Source organism: Equus quagga, chromosome 2 (genome assembly GCF_021613505.1).
Source record: "Equus quagga isolate Etosha38 chromosome 2, UCLA_HA_Equagga_1.0, whole genome shotgun sequence".
NCBI classification, from domain to species: Eukaryota; Metazoa; Chordata; class Mammalia; order Perissodactyla; family Equidae; genus Equus; species Equus quagga.
In genome coordinates this window covers 109,975,184-109,991,015 of record NC_060268.1, presented here as the reverse complement: position 1 = coordinate 109,991,015, position 15,832 = coordinate 109,975,184, and the positions used below count along the sequence as shown (strand labels likewise).

Genomic DNA, 15,832 nt, shown 5'->3' with positions numbered 1-15,832 from the left:
ACCAGGAAGGAGCGGGGGAGGGGCCGTGTGACCAGGGGATCGTCTAGGACTCCCGCCGCTGGTACAGTGGAAACCCGCTGATGGGGGAAAGCTTCCATGCACGGGGACCCCATAAACACAGGGCCCCGGGAGACCAGAGAACAGAACTGATCGAATCCAGATCGGTGCGCAAGAGAAACCACCGCTGCCCCTGCCCCAGCAAAGCGCACTGGGCGCCGCCACCTTGCCCGAAGGCGGAGAGTTCAGAACGCGCAGCACTCTGCCCCCATCTAGTGGCGACAGGCTGTAACTGCAACCAAATTCTACCACCATGAGAAAAAACCGCTTCTCTACCATCCAGCAATTTATAAAAGCCCCAGACCAGAAGGAAAACAACAAAAACATAGAATTAAGTCCTGAGGACTTGGAATTAGGTAAACTAAATGAAAATGAGTTCAGAGCAGCTATAATCAAAAAACTCAATGAGGTAGAGAGAAAGATAGAGAAACAAGCCGAGTTCTGGAGTTACTTCACAAAAGAGATTGAAATTATAAAGAAGAGTCAAAGAGAATTACTGGAGATGAAAAACACAATGGACCAGATAAAACAGAATACGGATTCCCTGAATGCCCAGGTAGACTCCATAAAAGAGCAAATTAGCATAATCGAAGATAGACAGGCTGAATGGCTCCAGACAGAGGAAGAAAGAGAACCAAGGATTAAAAGGAATGAGGAAAGTATTAGAGAGCAGATTCAATGAGGAGAAAGAATTTAAGGATCATAGGAATTCCCAAGAACGTGGAAAAGGAAAATGGAGCAGAAAGTGTGCTTAATGAAATTATAGAAGAGAACTTCCCAAATCTAGGGATTGAGAGAGAAATGTGTGTAGAGGAAGCTTTCAGATCTCCTAGATTTGTCAATGTAAAAAGACCTACTGCAAGGCATATGGTAGTACAAATGGCAAAAATGAATGACAAGGAAAGAATACTCAGGGCTGCAAGACAAAAGAGAATTACCTACAAAGGAGCTCCTGTCAGACTTTCAGCAGATTTCTCTGCAGAAACCTTACAAGCTAGGAGAGAATGGAGTGACATATTCAAAGCTTTAAAAGATAAAAATCTTCAGCCAAGAATACTCTATCTAGCAAGAATATCCTTCAGATATGAGGGAGAAATTAAATCTTTTCCAGACAAACAAAAGTTAAGGGAATTTGTAACTAAAAGTCCTCCACTACAAGAAATCCTCAAGAAGGCTCTCATATCTGAAAAAAGAAAAAAAGGAGAAAAGGGTCACAAACCACAGAGTAGGGAGACAGATAAATAGAGCCAGAGTAGGATAGCAAATATTCAACCATAGCATTAGGATAAAGGTAAGGAAACTACCAAAGCCAAGACGATCTTATCACTCTTAACTACAAACTCATATCACAAGTTGGAACAAGAAGTGAAAATAATAATTTAGGAGGGGAAGAGCAAAGGGACTAAATTAGTCTAGGCCAAGCAAGTAAGAGACCACCTGAGAATAGACTATATTATACACAAGATTCTAAATACAAACTTCAGGGTAGCCACTAAACTAAATAACAGAACAGAGACACAAATCATAAATAAGCAAAAATCTAAGAAACCCAGCATAAGAAATTGCAGTATCAAATGGGTAGGATAAAGCACACTGGAAGAGAAAAGCAGGAAAGGCAGATAATGAGCAACAGATTGACAGCTTTAAGTCCACATGCATCAATAATCACTCTTAATGTAAACAGATTGAACTCTCCAATAAAAAGACACAGAGTGGCAAAATGGATTAAAGAACAAGATTCAACAATTTGTTGCTTCCAGGAAACGCACCTCAGCCCCAAGGACAAACACAGTCTCAGAGTGAAGGGGTGGAGGACAATACTTCAAGCCAATAGCAAGGAAAAAAAAGCAGGTGTTGCAATTCTTATAGCAGACAAAGTGGATTTCAAAATAAGACAGGTAAAGAAAGACACACAGGGACAATATATAATGATCAAAGGGACACTTCATCAAAGAAATAATGCTTATAAATATCTATGCACCCAACACAGGAGCACCAAGGTTCATAAAGCAACTATTAACAGACCTAAAGGAAGATGTTAAAAACAACACAATAATAGTAGGGGACGTCAACACCCCACTCACATCAATGGACAGATCATCCAGACAGAAAATCAACAAAGAAATAGTGGAGCTAAACGAAAAACTAAAACAATTGGAGTTAATAAACGTATATAGATCACTTCACCCTAAAAAAGCAGAATACACATTCTTCTCAAGTGCACATGGAACATTCTCAAGGATAGACCGTATGTTGGGAAACAAGGCAAGCCTGTACAAATTTTAAAAAATTGAAATAATAACAAGCATCTTCTCTGATCATAATGCTATAAGGCTAGAAATTAATTACAAGAAAAAAGCTGAGAAAGGCACAAAGATGTGGAGACTAAACAATACACTACTGAACAACCAATGGATCATTGAAGAAATTAAAGAAGAAATCAAAAAATACCTGGAAACTAATGAAAATGATAACATACCATACCAACTCATATGGGATACAGCAAAAGCTGTATTTAGAGGAGAATTCATTGCAATACAGGCACATCTTAACAAACAAGAAAAATCCCAAATAAGCAATCTTAAACTACACCTAACTGAACTAGAGAAAGAAGAACAAATAAAGCCCAAAGTCAGCAGAAGGAGAGAAATAATAAAAATCAGAGCAGAAATAAATACTATTGAAACGAAAAAGGCAGTAGAAAGAATCAATGAAACAAAGAGCTGGTTCTTTGAGAAGATAAATAAAATTGACAAACCCCTAGCCAGACTTACAAAGAAAAGAAGAGAGAGCTCAAATAAACAAAATCAGAAATGAAAGAGGAGAAATATCAACAGACTCTACAGAAATACAACGGATTATAAGAGAATACTACGAAAAACTCTATGCTAATAGAATGGATAACCTAGAGGAAATGGATAAATTCTTGGACTCCTACAATCTCCCAAAGATCACTCAAGAAGAAGCAGACAATTTGAACAGACCAATCACAAGGAGAGAGATTGAAACAGCAATCAAAAACATCCCTAAGAATAAAACCCCAGGACCAGATGGCTTCCCTGGGGAATTCTACCAAACTTTCAGAGAGGATTTAATACCTATCCTTTTCAAACTATTCCAAAAAATTAGGGAGGATGGAACACTTCCTAACACATTCTATGAGGCCAACATCACGCTGATACCAAAACCTGACAAGGACACCACGAAAAAAGAGAACTACAGGCCAATATCACTGATGAACATAGATGCAAAAATTCTAAACAGAATTTTGGCCACCAGAACTCAGCAATTCATCAAAAGGATCATACATCATGATCAGTTGGGATTCATACCAGGGACACAGGGATGGTTCAACATCCGCAAATCAATCAACATGATACACCACATCAACAAACTGAGGAATAAAAACCACATGATCATCTCAATATATGCAGAGAGAGCATTTGACAAGATCCAACAGCCATTTATGATAAAAACTCTGAACAAAATGGGCATAGAAGGGAACTACCTTAACATAATAAAGGCCATATATGACAAACCCACAGCCAACATCATACTCAATGGGCAAAAACTGAGTGCCATCCCCCTGAAAACAGGAACGAGACAAGGATGCCCTCTATCACCACTCTTATTTAACGTAGTACTGGAGGTCCTGGCCAGAGCAATCAGGCAAGAAAAAGGAATAAAAGGAATCCAAATAGGGAGGGAAGAAGTGAAACTCTCACTGTTTGCAGATGACATGATCTTATATATAGAAAACCCCAAAGAATCCATTGGAAAACTCTTAGAAGTAATCAACAACTACAGCAAAGTTTCAGGGTATAAAATCAATTTGCATAAATCAGTAGCATTTCTATATTCTAATAACGAACTAACACAAAATAACTCAAGAACACAATACCCTTCACAATGGCAACAAAAAGAATAAAATACCTTGGGGTAAATTTAACTAAGGAAGTGAAGGACCTATATAATGAAAATTACAAGGCCTTTCTGAGAGAATTGGATGACGACATAAGGAGATGGAAAGACATTCCATGTACATGGATTGGAAGAATAAACATAGTTAAAACGTCCGTTCTACCTAAAGCAATCTACAGATTCACTGCTATCCCAATCAGAATCCCAGTGACATTCTTTACAGAATTAGAACAAAGAACCCAAAAATTTATATGGGACAACAAAAGACCCTGAATTGCTAAAGCAATCCTGAGAAAAAAGAACAAAACGGGAGGCATCACAATCCCTGACTTCAAAACTTACTACAAAGCTACAGTAATCAAAACAGCATGGTACTGGTACAAAAACAGGTGCACAGATCAATGGAACAGAATTGAAAGCCCAGAAATGAAACCACACATCTATGGACAGCTTATCTTCGACAAAGGAGCTGAGTGCATACAATGGAGAAAAGAAAGTCTTTTCAACAAATGGTGCTGGGAAAACTGGAAAGCCATATGTAAATGAATGAAAATTGACCATTCTTTTTCACCATTCGCCAAAATAAACTCAAAATGGATCAATGACCTAAAGGTGAGACCTGAAACCATAAGGCTTCTGGAAGAAAACGTAGGCAGTACACTCTTTGACATCAGTATTAAAAGGACCTTTTCGGATGCCATGTCTTCTCAGAGAAGGGAAACAATAGAAAGAATAAACAAATGGCACTTCATCAGACTAAAGAGCTTCTTCAAGACAAATGAAAACAGGATTAAAACAAAAAAACAACCCACTAACTGGGAAAAAATATTTGCAAGTCATATATCTGACAAAGGCTTAATATCCATAATATATAAGGAACTCTCACAACTCAACAACAAAAAATCAAACAACCAAATCAAAAAATGAGCTGGAGACATCAACAGACATTTCTCCAAAGAAGATATACGGATGGCTAATAGGCACATGAAAAGATGCTCATCATCGCTGATCATCAGGGAAATGCAAATCAAAACTACACTGAGATATCACCTTAGACCCATTAGAAGGACAAAAATATCTAAATCTAATAGTAACAAATGTTGGAAAGGCTGTGGAGAGAATGGAACCCTCATACACTGCCGGTGGGAATGCAAACTGGTGCAGCCACTATGGAAAACAGTATGGAGATTCCTCAAAAAATTAAAAGTAGAACTACCATATGATCCAGCCATTCCACTACTGGCTATCTGTCCAAAGAGCTTGAAGTCAGCAATTCCAAAAGTCCTATGCACCCCAATGTTCATTGCAGCATTATTTACAATAGCCAAGACATGGAAGCAGCCTAAGTGCCCATCAACAGACGAATGGATAAAGAAGATGTGGTACATGTATACAATGGAATACTACTCAGCTGCAAAACAGAACAAAATCATCCCATTTGCAACAACATGGATGGACCTTGAGGGAATTATGTTAAGTGAAATAAGCCAGTTAGAGAAGGATAATCTCTGTATGACTCCACTCATATGAGGAATTTAAAAATGTGGGCAAAGAAAACAGATTAGTGGCTACCAGGGGAAAGGTGGGGTGGGGGGTGGGCACAAAGTGTGAAATGGTGCACCTACAACACGAATGACAAACATTAATGTACAACTGAAATCACACAAGATTGTAACCTATCATTAACTCAATAAAAAAAAAAAAAGACTTGTACAAAAACATCCGTGACAGAGCCAGCCTGGTGGCACAGCACTTGAGTTCACATGCTCCGCTTTGATGGCCTGGGGTTCGCCAGTTCAGATCCCAGGTGCGGACCCATGCACCACTTATCAAGCCATGCTGTGGCAGGCGTCCCACATATAGAGGAAGATGGGCATAGATGTTAGCTCAGAGCCAGTCTTCCTAAAAAAAAAATCCTTTTTCATAATAGCCAAAAGTTGGAAATAACCCAAATGTCTATCAACAGGAGAATATATAAACAAATTGTGATATATTTATACAATAGACTATTATACAGCAATAAAAAGGAAAGACTGCTGATACACCTACCATTATGAATGAAGCTCAAAAACATTGTGTTGGTGAAAGGAACAGCCAAACACAAAAGAGTACACATTCTGTAATTCCATTTTATATGAAGTCCATGAACAGGCAAAATTAAGATATGATAGAATTCAAGACAGTAGTTGTCTCTGTGAGGAGCGGGGCAGTGAGAAGGGTAATTGACTGGAAAGGGGCATCAGGAAACTTTCTGGGATGATAAAAATGTACTATATCTTATTTTAGGTAGTGGTATACATGGTATGCATACTTATTGCATACATGGGTGTATGCAATTGTCAAAAATCATAGAAATGAACACTTAACACCTGTATGCTTTATTATATGTAAATTATACCCTTACAAGTAAAGTAATAGCTGATATATAAGAAAGAACAGGTATACCTTTAATACCTGGGAAACTCAGACATATGATATTAGGATCCAAAAGGTTATAGTGTTGAAGTGATATTTTTAGATGCTCTTTCCAATATTAAGGCTCTCCCAAGTGCACTAAGGGCATTGTCTTCCCTTCCCAAGGCACAAGTATATCCAGCCCCAATGTCTCCTCTGTGGAGAATTTGAAGTGGTGTTCTTTGGTTTCTTTGTACTCAGCAAAGTTGCCATCCATCAAAATCCAAGCCTGGTGTTCGTATTCCTCTTTTTTGCATACCAGCTTCCCTTCTACACTACTCTGTTTTGGTCAGTGGTATCTTTATTGATTTTAGCTTGAAACATTGGAACTATGGTTGACTTTTTCTTCTTTCTTGAAATAAGAGAGGCCAAGGCTAGTCGTTTATTTAGCTGTGTCTTTCTCAGTAGTCTGCTGGCCCCATCCTAGTTCACGCTTTCACCTCTTATGCTCAGATCACTGCCATAACCTCCTCTCCACCTCAAGACCAAATTACTGTACCTGATTTTTTTTAAAGATTATTAAGGAAACTTTCAAACATACCTAAAAGGAGAAATCAAGAAAGAATTCCACGACTATTATCCAACTTTAATTTTTCCTTGTAGTATTTTGAAACAAATATCAGGTATCAAATTATTTTACCTGCAAATACTTCAATATGTATCTCTGACCAATAAGGACCTTTTTAAACTTATTACACAATAATATTAACAATAGTTCATTATCACCTAATACCCAGTCAGTGTTTAAATTTTCCCAATTTTCTTATAATTTTTTTAATAGTTTGCTTGATTCTGGATCCAGACAGTGCCCACACATTGCATTTGTTTGATGTTTACTAAATCTTTTTAATCCGTGGCAATTACCCTCCCCAACCATTTTTTAAAATGTCATTTATTTGTTGATGAAACTGGGTCATATGTTGTAGAGTTTCCCACGTTCTGAATGTGGTTGATTGTGTCCTTGTGGCTCTAGATCTAGAGACTTTATTAAATTGTAGTTCTTCATTTCATATTTGTTTTTGTGTGTGTTTGTTTAAAAGAATACTTTATTAGGAGTGCTTTGCATTTTCTATGATATCATAGCAGGAGGCACAGAATGTCTAGTTGCCCTGCTTTTAAATAGATGGTATCAGCCTGATCCATCCAGTATAAACTTCGCCCTCAGTCTTTAACTTAGTTAAAGTAACTAAGCTAGAACTTAGTTCTAGCAGCCCTTGATGATAGTTGCCAAGAGCCACTTTTTCATTAGCAGTTGCAGAATAGGGATCTCCAGCCTCTGTTAGCTCTGATTCTTCTATAAGGAAGAACATTCCCTTGTCAACAACTTGGCTACCCTAAAATACAGTCTGTGTAGAAAAGGCAAGATAAATGGTTCTTTCTTTCCCCTATTTATTAATTTTTAGAATAATGAGTTGGTGTCCTAACAACCTCCAATTTTTGTATTTGTTTTTATTTTTGAAGTGTCATTATAGACTCAGGTATTTTTAATAAATGTTTTTATTTCATAAATTTTTATAAAGTTTACAAATTTTTAATAAAGTTTATAAATTTTCAAACTATTGCAGTTATAATTCTGTTTGATATTCAAATTAACACCCCTGTAGATTCAAGTTGTTGTGTTCTTTTAGCATGGCCTTTTTAATTTTTAACAAGTTGGTATGATTTAACTTCCTTGCTTTCTGGAACAGAAGAATGTCCCAGGCTCATCTTGTACATTTCCTTCCTCAGACCTGGAACCAAACTTTTCCCCCAAAGAAGCCTGTATTTGACTTTAATGAGATAATAGTATTTAGAGACTACAAATGTAGGACTACGTACATTCATTTCTGTTGGGTTGTCATTTCTTCTCAGCCTTTTTAATGGACAAAGCTAGGAAATTTGTATTTTTTAGGAAGAAAAGTAAATCATGAGTTCGTACTGACACTTTTACTTTTTCTTGGATTTTATATTTTTATTTTTGTAATTAATGTTGATAACTTTGGTTCCTGATGATACTAACATAATTACTTATTTGCTTTATCTTTCCATGTATATATAACATCTTCAAAATAAGGTAACCAACATTACACTGAAAAACAAGCCTGCTAAATGCAGTTTAAGATTTCCTTGTGGTTCTTCTTGTTCTTAGGATACTATTATGGGTGTACAGTGAAAATACTGTATTCTAAAAGCTTTAAATAAGTTTCTTTATTTGGTTATGCCACTAGCTTCAACTAAGTAGGGGGTTTTTTTCTTCTTTTTTTTTTCTATTTTTAGGGATTCCATTGTGTTTTTATTTGTTTAATTTTGTTTTTAATTATGTAAAATGTCTACATGCTTCAAAATCAAAATTGTGAAACAGCACATTCAGAGAGGTTCTAGCTTTTATCCCTATACCCTCCCCGCATTCTTTCCCTTTCCCTGTAGGTAACCATCTTTGTTTTTTATTTCTTTTGAAGATATAAGCAAATCTGTGTACACACATGTAAGTATATATATCTCCCCCACTTGTCAACACAAAGAAAGATAGTAAACTATGCACACCTTAATCTGCTTTCTTTAGCTAACAGTTTATCCTAGAGATCATTCCATAGCAGTATACAGGGATCTTCTCCTGCCTTTTTTGCAGCTGCCTACAAGCTGTATTTTGTTTGTACTTTGCCTGATTTTTAAAGCTCCAGGCTTCTTTTCTACTGTTACAACTCAAGTCTGATTAATTCTCCAGTCTGTAGCCCCTCCTCCTTTCAAGATAGTCTCATCCTTGTCTCTTGCAGCATCTTCACGTTTTGTGTATTCCTACTGCCATGCTGCTTTATTCATGTTGTCCCCCCAGCATGAAACGCTTTATTTCCTCTCCTTTGTCTGTCTGTATACCCATTCTGTTCATTTATCCATATACCCAGCTCACACTATACCACCTTCAAAACCTTCCTCCTATTCTTGAATCCACTTGAACCCTTCCTTCTTGGAAGCTTCATTGAAAATTTTATTTTTACATGTTTTAGCATTTTATGATTTTCTAAGGCTTTGTGTTTAATAGATTAAACTCCTTTTGAGGACTGAAAACAAGACTTTTTTTTTTTTGCGTCTAACTCCAGTAACACCTTTTCTAGTTCCAAGAACTATAATCAATAAATGAGTGATCAGAGGATGTTAAAATGAGATATTAGAAACAACTTTGGTGTTTAAAAAAATCATGTGTTTCTTTGAATATTCAGAATGAATAAAAACGTTTCTGATAGTTTTTCAGGATGATTTTAGAATGTCACTGAATACTAAACTGAAGTATTTTTAGAGTTATATCAGGGACATTACTTTTAAGACACACATGTGAAAATATTCTAGTCATCTACCATTTCTCCTTATTTACCAACTCTTCAGGTCTTTTACTCATGAGCATCTGTTCATTTTTCTCTTTTGGTCAAGTAGCAGCTGTCTCCTGACTAATTTAAAATGTTGCATTAAAATGCGCTTTTCTATTTCCATCATTGCATATGTTCATCTTATGCTTTTGGGAAATAACATACTGTGATTCAGCATGTTAATTTAAATATCACCCAAAACGTAATAGTTTCCAAATCCATTTGTTGACATTTAATACTCTTCACAGTTTAAAATGTCATAAAGCCAAATGCAGTAGTATTTATATCGGTGCAAATTTTTTAAAGTAAAATTATGCATGTTTAACTTGTTGCCAAAATTAATGTCTACTTAATACATAGTGTACATATAACGATCAGGTGTAATGTCTATAGCATGGAAGGGCCACTTAAAAAATTATTAATCAAACTTCAATTTAGGTTTACTCTGTGAAGAACAATTGTTGTTACCCTGAGTAACACTCTAATTTTGGTTATAGAGTCTGTTCGTAAAAGCTTGGCCTAAACCAACTCTTCTCTGTACGTACACATAGAACTGAGTGCTGGTTTTGTAGTTGTTCACCTTTTGTTCTCCCTAGGGACTAGTCAATGCTTACAAGCGAATGCAAAGATAGGCTTTTGTTTTGGAATGTTCACCAACATCTACTATACTAAGCTGAAATCAAAGGAGTAAGAATAAATAAGCATAATTCTATTACCTTGAAGTTTAAAGGAAAGTTTCCCTTCCAGTTCAGTTTTTCTGTGAAAAGAACTAAGAATTATTTCCTTTATCCCAAGCTTATTTCCTGTGACAAATAGAAATGGCAAGCAATAGGATATATTGGAGTATATGAGGAAGCCATTTAGGGTAAACCTAATTCGGCCTGCCTGTTTTTCCAAAAGGGCCTGACATGGCCACTGAGCATACATTGTATATCCACTTTAAGCATTTCCTATGGCAAGAACAAATACCCTTAAGATAAAGATGCAACTTCCCCCCACATTAGCATTTCCTTAAGGATAAGCATTTCTCCCTAGACTAGGACATGATCGCTGTGATCACTTGTGACTGCCCAGCTCACCTGTGACCACCCAGCTCACCTGTGACCACCCAGCTCAAGACCACAGACCTACCACCCTGCTGTGTCCACTGAGACAGCAGACCTGCTACCTGCGGTGTCCATCAATCGCTGTGCCAACAGAGCAATCTCGTGACTATTGTAAAAGGGACATTTCAATCATATGTGAAACATCCTCTTTGAGGGTATATAACCACTCTGTACACCCCACTTCTTTGGTGCCCTTCCTTCCTTGGGAAAGGAAGGCCCGGGCTATCGTCCTCACATTTTGGCTCAGAATAAACTCACCCAGATTTTCATTTATAGATGGGTTATGGATTATTTGCATCAACACCTATATTCGTTCAGCAAATCCTTTCCCAATTCTTTCCTTAAAAGCTTGGTTTCTTTCTTTTCTTTTCCTTCTTTCCTTCCTTTTGACCTTTTACAATGAAAATTTTCAAACATACTAAGAAAAGTAGAGGGAATAGTATAATGAATAGCATATAACCATCACCTAGATTTAACAGTTGTTAATATTTTTATTATATTGGTATCATTCCTTCTTTTCCTGAAGTATTTTAAAGTAAATTATAGAAATCACAACATTTTTCAAAAGACGTTTTCCTATGTAACTATAACAACCTAACAAAATTAGCATATACCCTAATATCATCAAATATCCAATGCATAATCACATTTCAATTGTCCCAAAATGTCTGTTTTAACTGATTTGTTCAAACCAGATCCAACCAAATAAATCTAGCAATATAATTTAAATTAATTACTGTTAAAAAATTTAAGTGTAAAAAACAAAAGTTCTTTATTACTAAAAAAATTATTACTTTTTTTTTAAAGCATGGACCCAAGTTAGTTTTGTATTTGTCAGAGTTGATACACAACCACCACGATGAACTGACTGAAGAAGAACTGGACGCAGCAGAACTGCTTATGAATGCTTTAAAATCATGTGGTCATAAGTGCAGCCCTCCTAGTGCGTCAGCAAAATCAGACCTTGTTAAAATGATCAAGGAGGTGAGTCAGTGACGCCGTAACTGTTTCTTAGAAGATTCTGTCGAATATAATTAAAGAATGATTGAAAGAATTTTTTATCATGGAGTATCACTGATAATGAATTTGAAATAATTTTTTACTTTATATTGCTTTTTTACTATAAGAGAAAATATAGGCTTATTTTAAGGAGTGTTTTATTTTTTCTCTATTCATTCTTGTCTGTTATCAGTAGCTTTCAGCAAAGGAAAGATTTTTATAGTCGCAAGCAAGTTGAAGCATAAACCTTGAGTTATGGGTTCGTTAATGAAAAAGCAAAATAGGAAAGCAAGCAACTATGCAAACCTATCAGGTGTGGCCACCCTGGTTAACTACTGTAACCTAATTTCTTTGACCTAGACTGTATGGAAACAAAGGGGAAATACAACATTATTTAAGTGGTTAATATAGTTTAATATTCTGGTCTCCTGGGGAATATTTTTTCTTTGTTAACTTGGTTTTAAAATTAGTTTGTTGGGCTCTGTGCCACCATTAAATGATAAGTTTTATATGGTATATTGTCCAAATCTTTTAGGAACAAAAGAAATATGAAACTGAAGAAGGTGTGAATAAAACCACCTGGCAGAAAAGAGTTAATCATAATCAACAAAGGTAGGATTTTATGTGTTCTAAAAGTTATGTCTTTTAGGAATGCATTAGATTTCACATATACTTTTAGTGTTAAAGTGCCATATTTTGATATACATTAATGTTCTACATATGCTTACTTATGGGCAATCTTGTTTGTTTAGTCTCTTTCAGCGTCTTGATTCAAAATCAAAGGATATATCCAAAATTGCTGCAGATATCACCCAGGCAGTGTCTCTGTCCCAAGGAATTGAGAGAAAAAAGGTGATCCAGCATATCAGAGGAATGTATAAAGTAGATCTCAGTGCTAGCAGACATTGGCAGGAACTTATCCAACAACTGACGCATGATCGGTAAGCGAAGTGGGACATTTTCAGGTTGTCTTCATGAATATTTTATCTATTGATGTTAAAAATCATATGTAATTCTTCCAGAATAACGATTCATAACATTATTTCATTAGTTTAAATGTTCTTTGTTTAATCACTTATGATTTCATCTTGAACGATAATCCTATGAGAATATTTTTTAAAAATTGTTGGGGGTGGGGAAGATAATGAGAGAGAGAGGCATTAGCTCTTCTGGATAGTAAAATCTGTATATTGGCTTTAATTTTTAATTCTGATCTTTGTAAAAGACTAGAAAAATCACTGAAAGAGGGTAGTTGGGAAATAGATCTTTTTCTAGCTAAGACTTTAATAATATAATTTAAAAATACAAATAACGAAAAGAGGGAAACTAAAGTATTATTCTCTGAATTTGGTTAAGATAACTGGTTAGTATGACTTTGAGGTGCTCAAAAAACTAAACATTATACACTAAGGCAAATTCCAGGTAAACAAAAGAATTAAAATCAAAAAATTTATAAAGTAGAAGAAAATAGAGTGTTTATCAACTCTCTGATGGATGGATCACTTTCTAAACTCAAACACAATAGAAGAAGCTACAAAGAAGAAATGAATGGATTTGAACTTTAATTTTTTCCGATCTATTTAACAACCATAGCAACAATAAAACATGAAAATTTATTTTCAGCAAATATGTCAGTTAATATTTTTATTATTTAGAAAATTCATGTAGATTTAAAAGTAAAGTATCAAGATCCCAGAAGTTTGAATGAGCAAAAGACGTGAATACACTCTTTACATAAGACAAATACAATTAATAAACAGATGGGAAAATATCCAATATGGCTAGAGGCTAATTTGGTTTTTTGAAACCTTTAGATACCATATTTAACTTTTATGTTACAAAATTTTTTTAGGTGCTATTATCCACAGCAGGAAGAAATGTGTCCTCATCTCTGGTCAGAGATTTCGTGGCATTGTATGCTTTGATAATATATGTCAGAAACCGTACAAAGATTTTATTTCAAGCTCCAGTTATCCTATTTTAGTCATTCTATCCTAAGGAAAATACTCAAAATATGGAAAGGCAATAAACATAAAGGTTTCATCTCTGCATTGTTTATGCTAGTGAATAATTGGAAACAACTTAAGTATATAATAATAGTAACAGGATTGAATACATTATGATTTATCCACTTAATGCAATATTAGCCGCTTTAAATGATGACGATAAAGATTATAATGTATTTAGTGAAAGAAGGCAGGATATAGAAATGTATATTCATAATAATTATAACTGCAATTTTTAAAATGAAGAAAATAACCACTACCAGTATTTTGGTATGCTTAGGGTAGTAGAATTAAGGGTGATGTTTTTCCTCTTATCTATTTCTAAAAATATATTTAATAGGATTAAACTATTCTCTTTCATTTAAAATATTTCTTTGTATTTAAGCATTTTAAGAAATGTGATTTAAACTATAGAAATGAACGAATTTTATTTGTTATATTAGTAGGCAAAATGGGAAATGTAAAAACTTAATTTGGAAAATGGATTTTTCTTTTAGCTAGCCATATTAAGTCCAATGTATCACTAAAGCATACATGTTGCTAAAGCATTCATAGTAGGCATGAATATATCTTTTTAAAAATTTAATAGATAGAAAAACCTGGTAGCAGAGCATGCCTCCAGGTGGGGAACTGGGAGACTAGGATTCAGGAGCAAAAGGGCACTTATTTTTTTTATGTCGTTCTTTTAGAAACTATGTGTATGCATTCCCTAATCTAATATATAAACAGCTGGGTTTTTTAATTGAATAGATCCATTTTGATTTATTTATTCAGTTTTTATAACAATTTTTTTTAAAAGCTATAAGTACTTCTTCAGATTGCCACTTAAAACGTTCTTTTATTTTCACTTGCAGAGCAGTCTGGTATGATCCCACCTACTATCCAACTTCGTGGCAGTTGGATCCAACAGAGGGGCCAAATCGAGAGAGGAGGCGTCTACAGAGATGTTACTTAACTATTCCAAATAAGTATCTCCTTAGGGATAGACAAAAATCAGGAGGTAATAGTGGCTTCTTGACTCAACGTATAAATATAGCAGATAACTATGGTCATTAGATAAAGATAATATGTACTTTTTCCCTCAACAGATGTGGTCAAGCCACCACTCTCTTACTTATTTGAAGACAAAACTCATTCTTCCTTCTCTTCTACTGTAAAAGACAAAGCTGCAAGTGAATCTATAAGGTAAATTTGAATCATAAGGTGTTCTCTCTTTTGTTGAAGGAGTTAAAGATTTTAAGTTTACTGTAGTGTTTATGTAATATTTATTTTAGATAATGCTGTGGTTTAGGAAAGGTCCTAAACATGGCTCAAGAGAGGACAAGGTTGAATGGCCAAAATCCAAAAGGAGTAGACATTTTTGATGGCAAGGACTCATTGGACTTCAGTCGTCGTGCTCTGGCCCTTGTTTGCATATATATATTTTCATAGTTGACTTTTCTAATGACTTTGTGAAGTATACGGTGCTGCTGGTGGCATCATCAAGAGGCAATCTAGTATAGTCATTAAAGGTTCCAATTCTCCTTCCTTCTCTTACAAGCTGTCTGATCTTGGGCAAGTCTTAGCCTCTCTGTCTCAGTTTCCTTATCTGTTACATGAGTAAGATAATCACACCCGAAGTATCATAGTATTGTTAAGTATTAAGTGGGTCAGTGTATGTTAACTATGGATAGTATTGTCACTATTTTTGTGGTGGTAGTTATTACATGCCCATTTTACAGATGAAAAACTGAGACCCAAAGAAGATAAGTGACTTGACTAAAGAGTAGAGGAACTTTTCCAATTCTAAATCTGTGTTTTTCCTAGAATAGTAGGCTTCTTTTATGTGTTTGAAATATCAGAGACATGACCCAATGTTTGCTTATTTACTAGAAAATAGAAAATACTGAAATCTCCTTTAAATAATTGAATGCCTATATCCTGCATACAGAGTATAGGGATTATTAGT

The 15,832-nt window shown here is 35.2% G+C and overlaps 1 protein-coding gene across 4 annotated transcripts in view; it reads left to right on the top strand.

Annotated features, from left to right (window-relative positions):
* Positions 1 to 15,832, top strand: part of LYST (lysosomal trafficking regulator) — a 193,531-nt gene that overhangs the window by 125,416 nt on the left and 52,283 nt on the right. For all 4 annotated transcript variants that reach the window (XM_046651871.1, XM_046651876.1, XM_046651880.1 and 1 more), the window contains 5 exons: positions 11,687 to 11,863; positions 12,414 to 12,490; positions 12,631 to 12,819; positions 14,739 to 14,884; positions 14,973 to 15,069. In XM_046651871.1, coding sequence (XP_046507827.1) covers positions 11,687 to 11,863; positions 12,414 to 12,490; positions 12,631 to 12,819; positions 14,739 to 14,884; positions 14,973 to 15,069 — 686 coding nt within the window. The remainder of the gene's footprint in view (positions 1 to 11,686; positions 11,864 to 12,413; positions 12,491 to 12,630; positions 12,820 to 14,738; positions 14,885 to 14,972; positions 15,070 to 15,832) is intronic.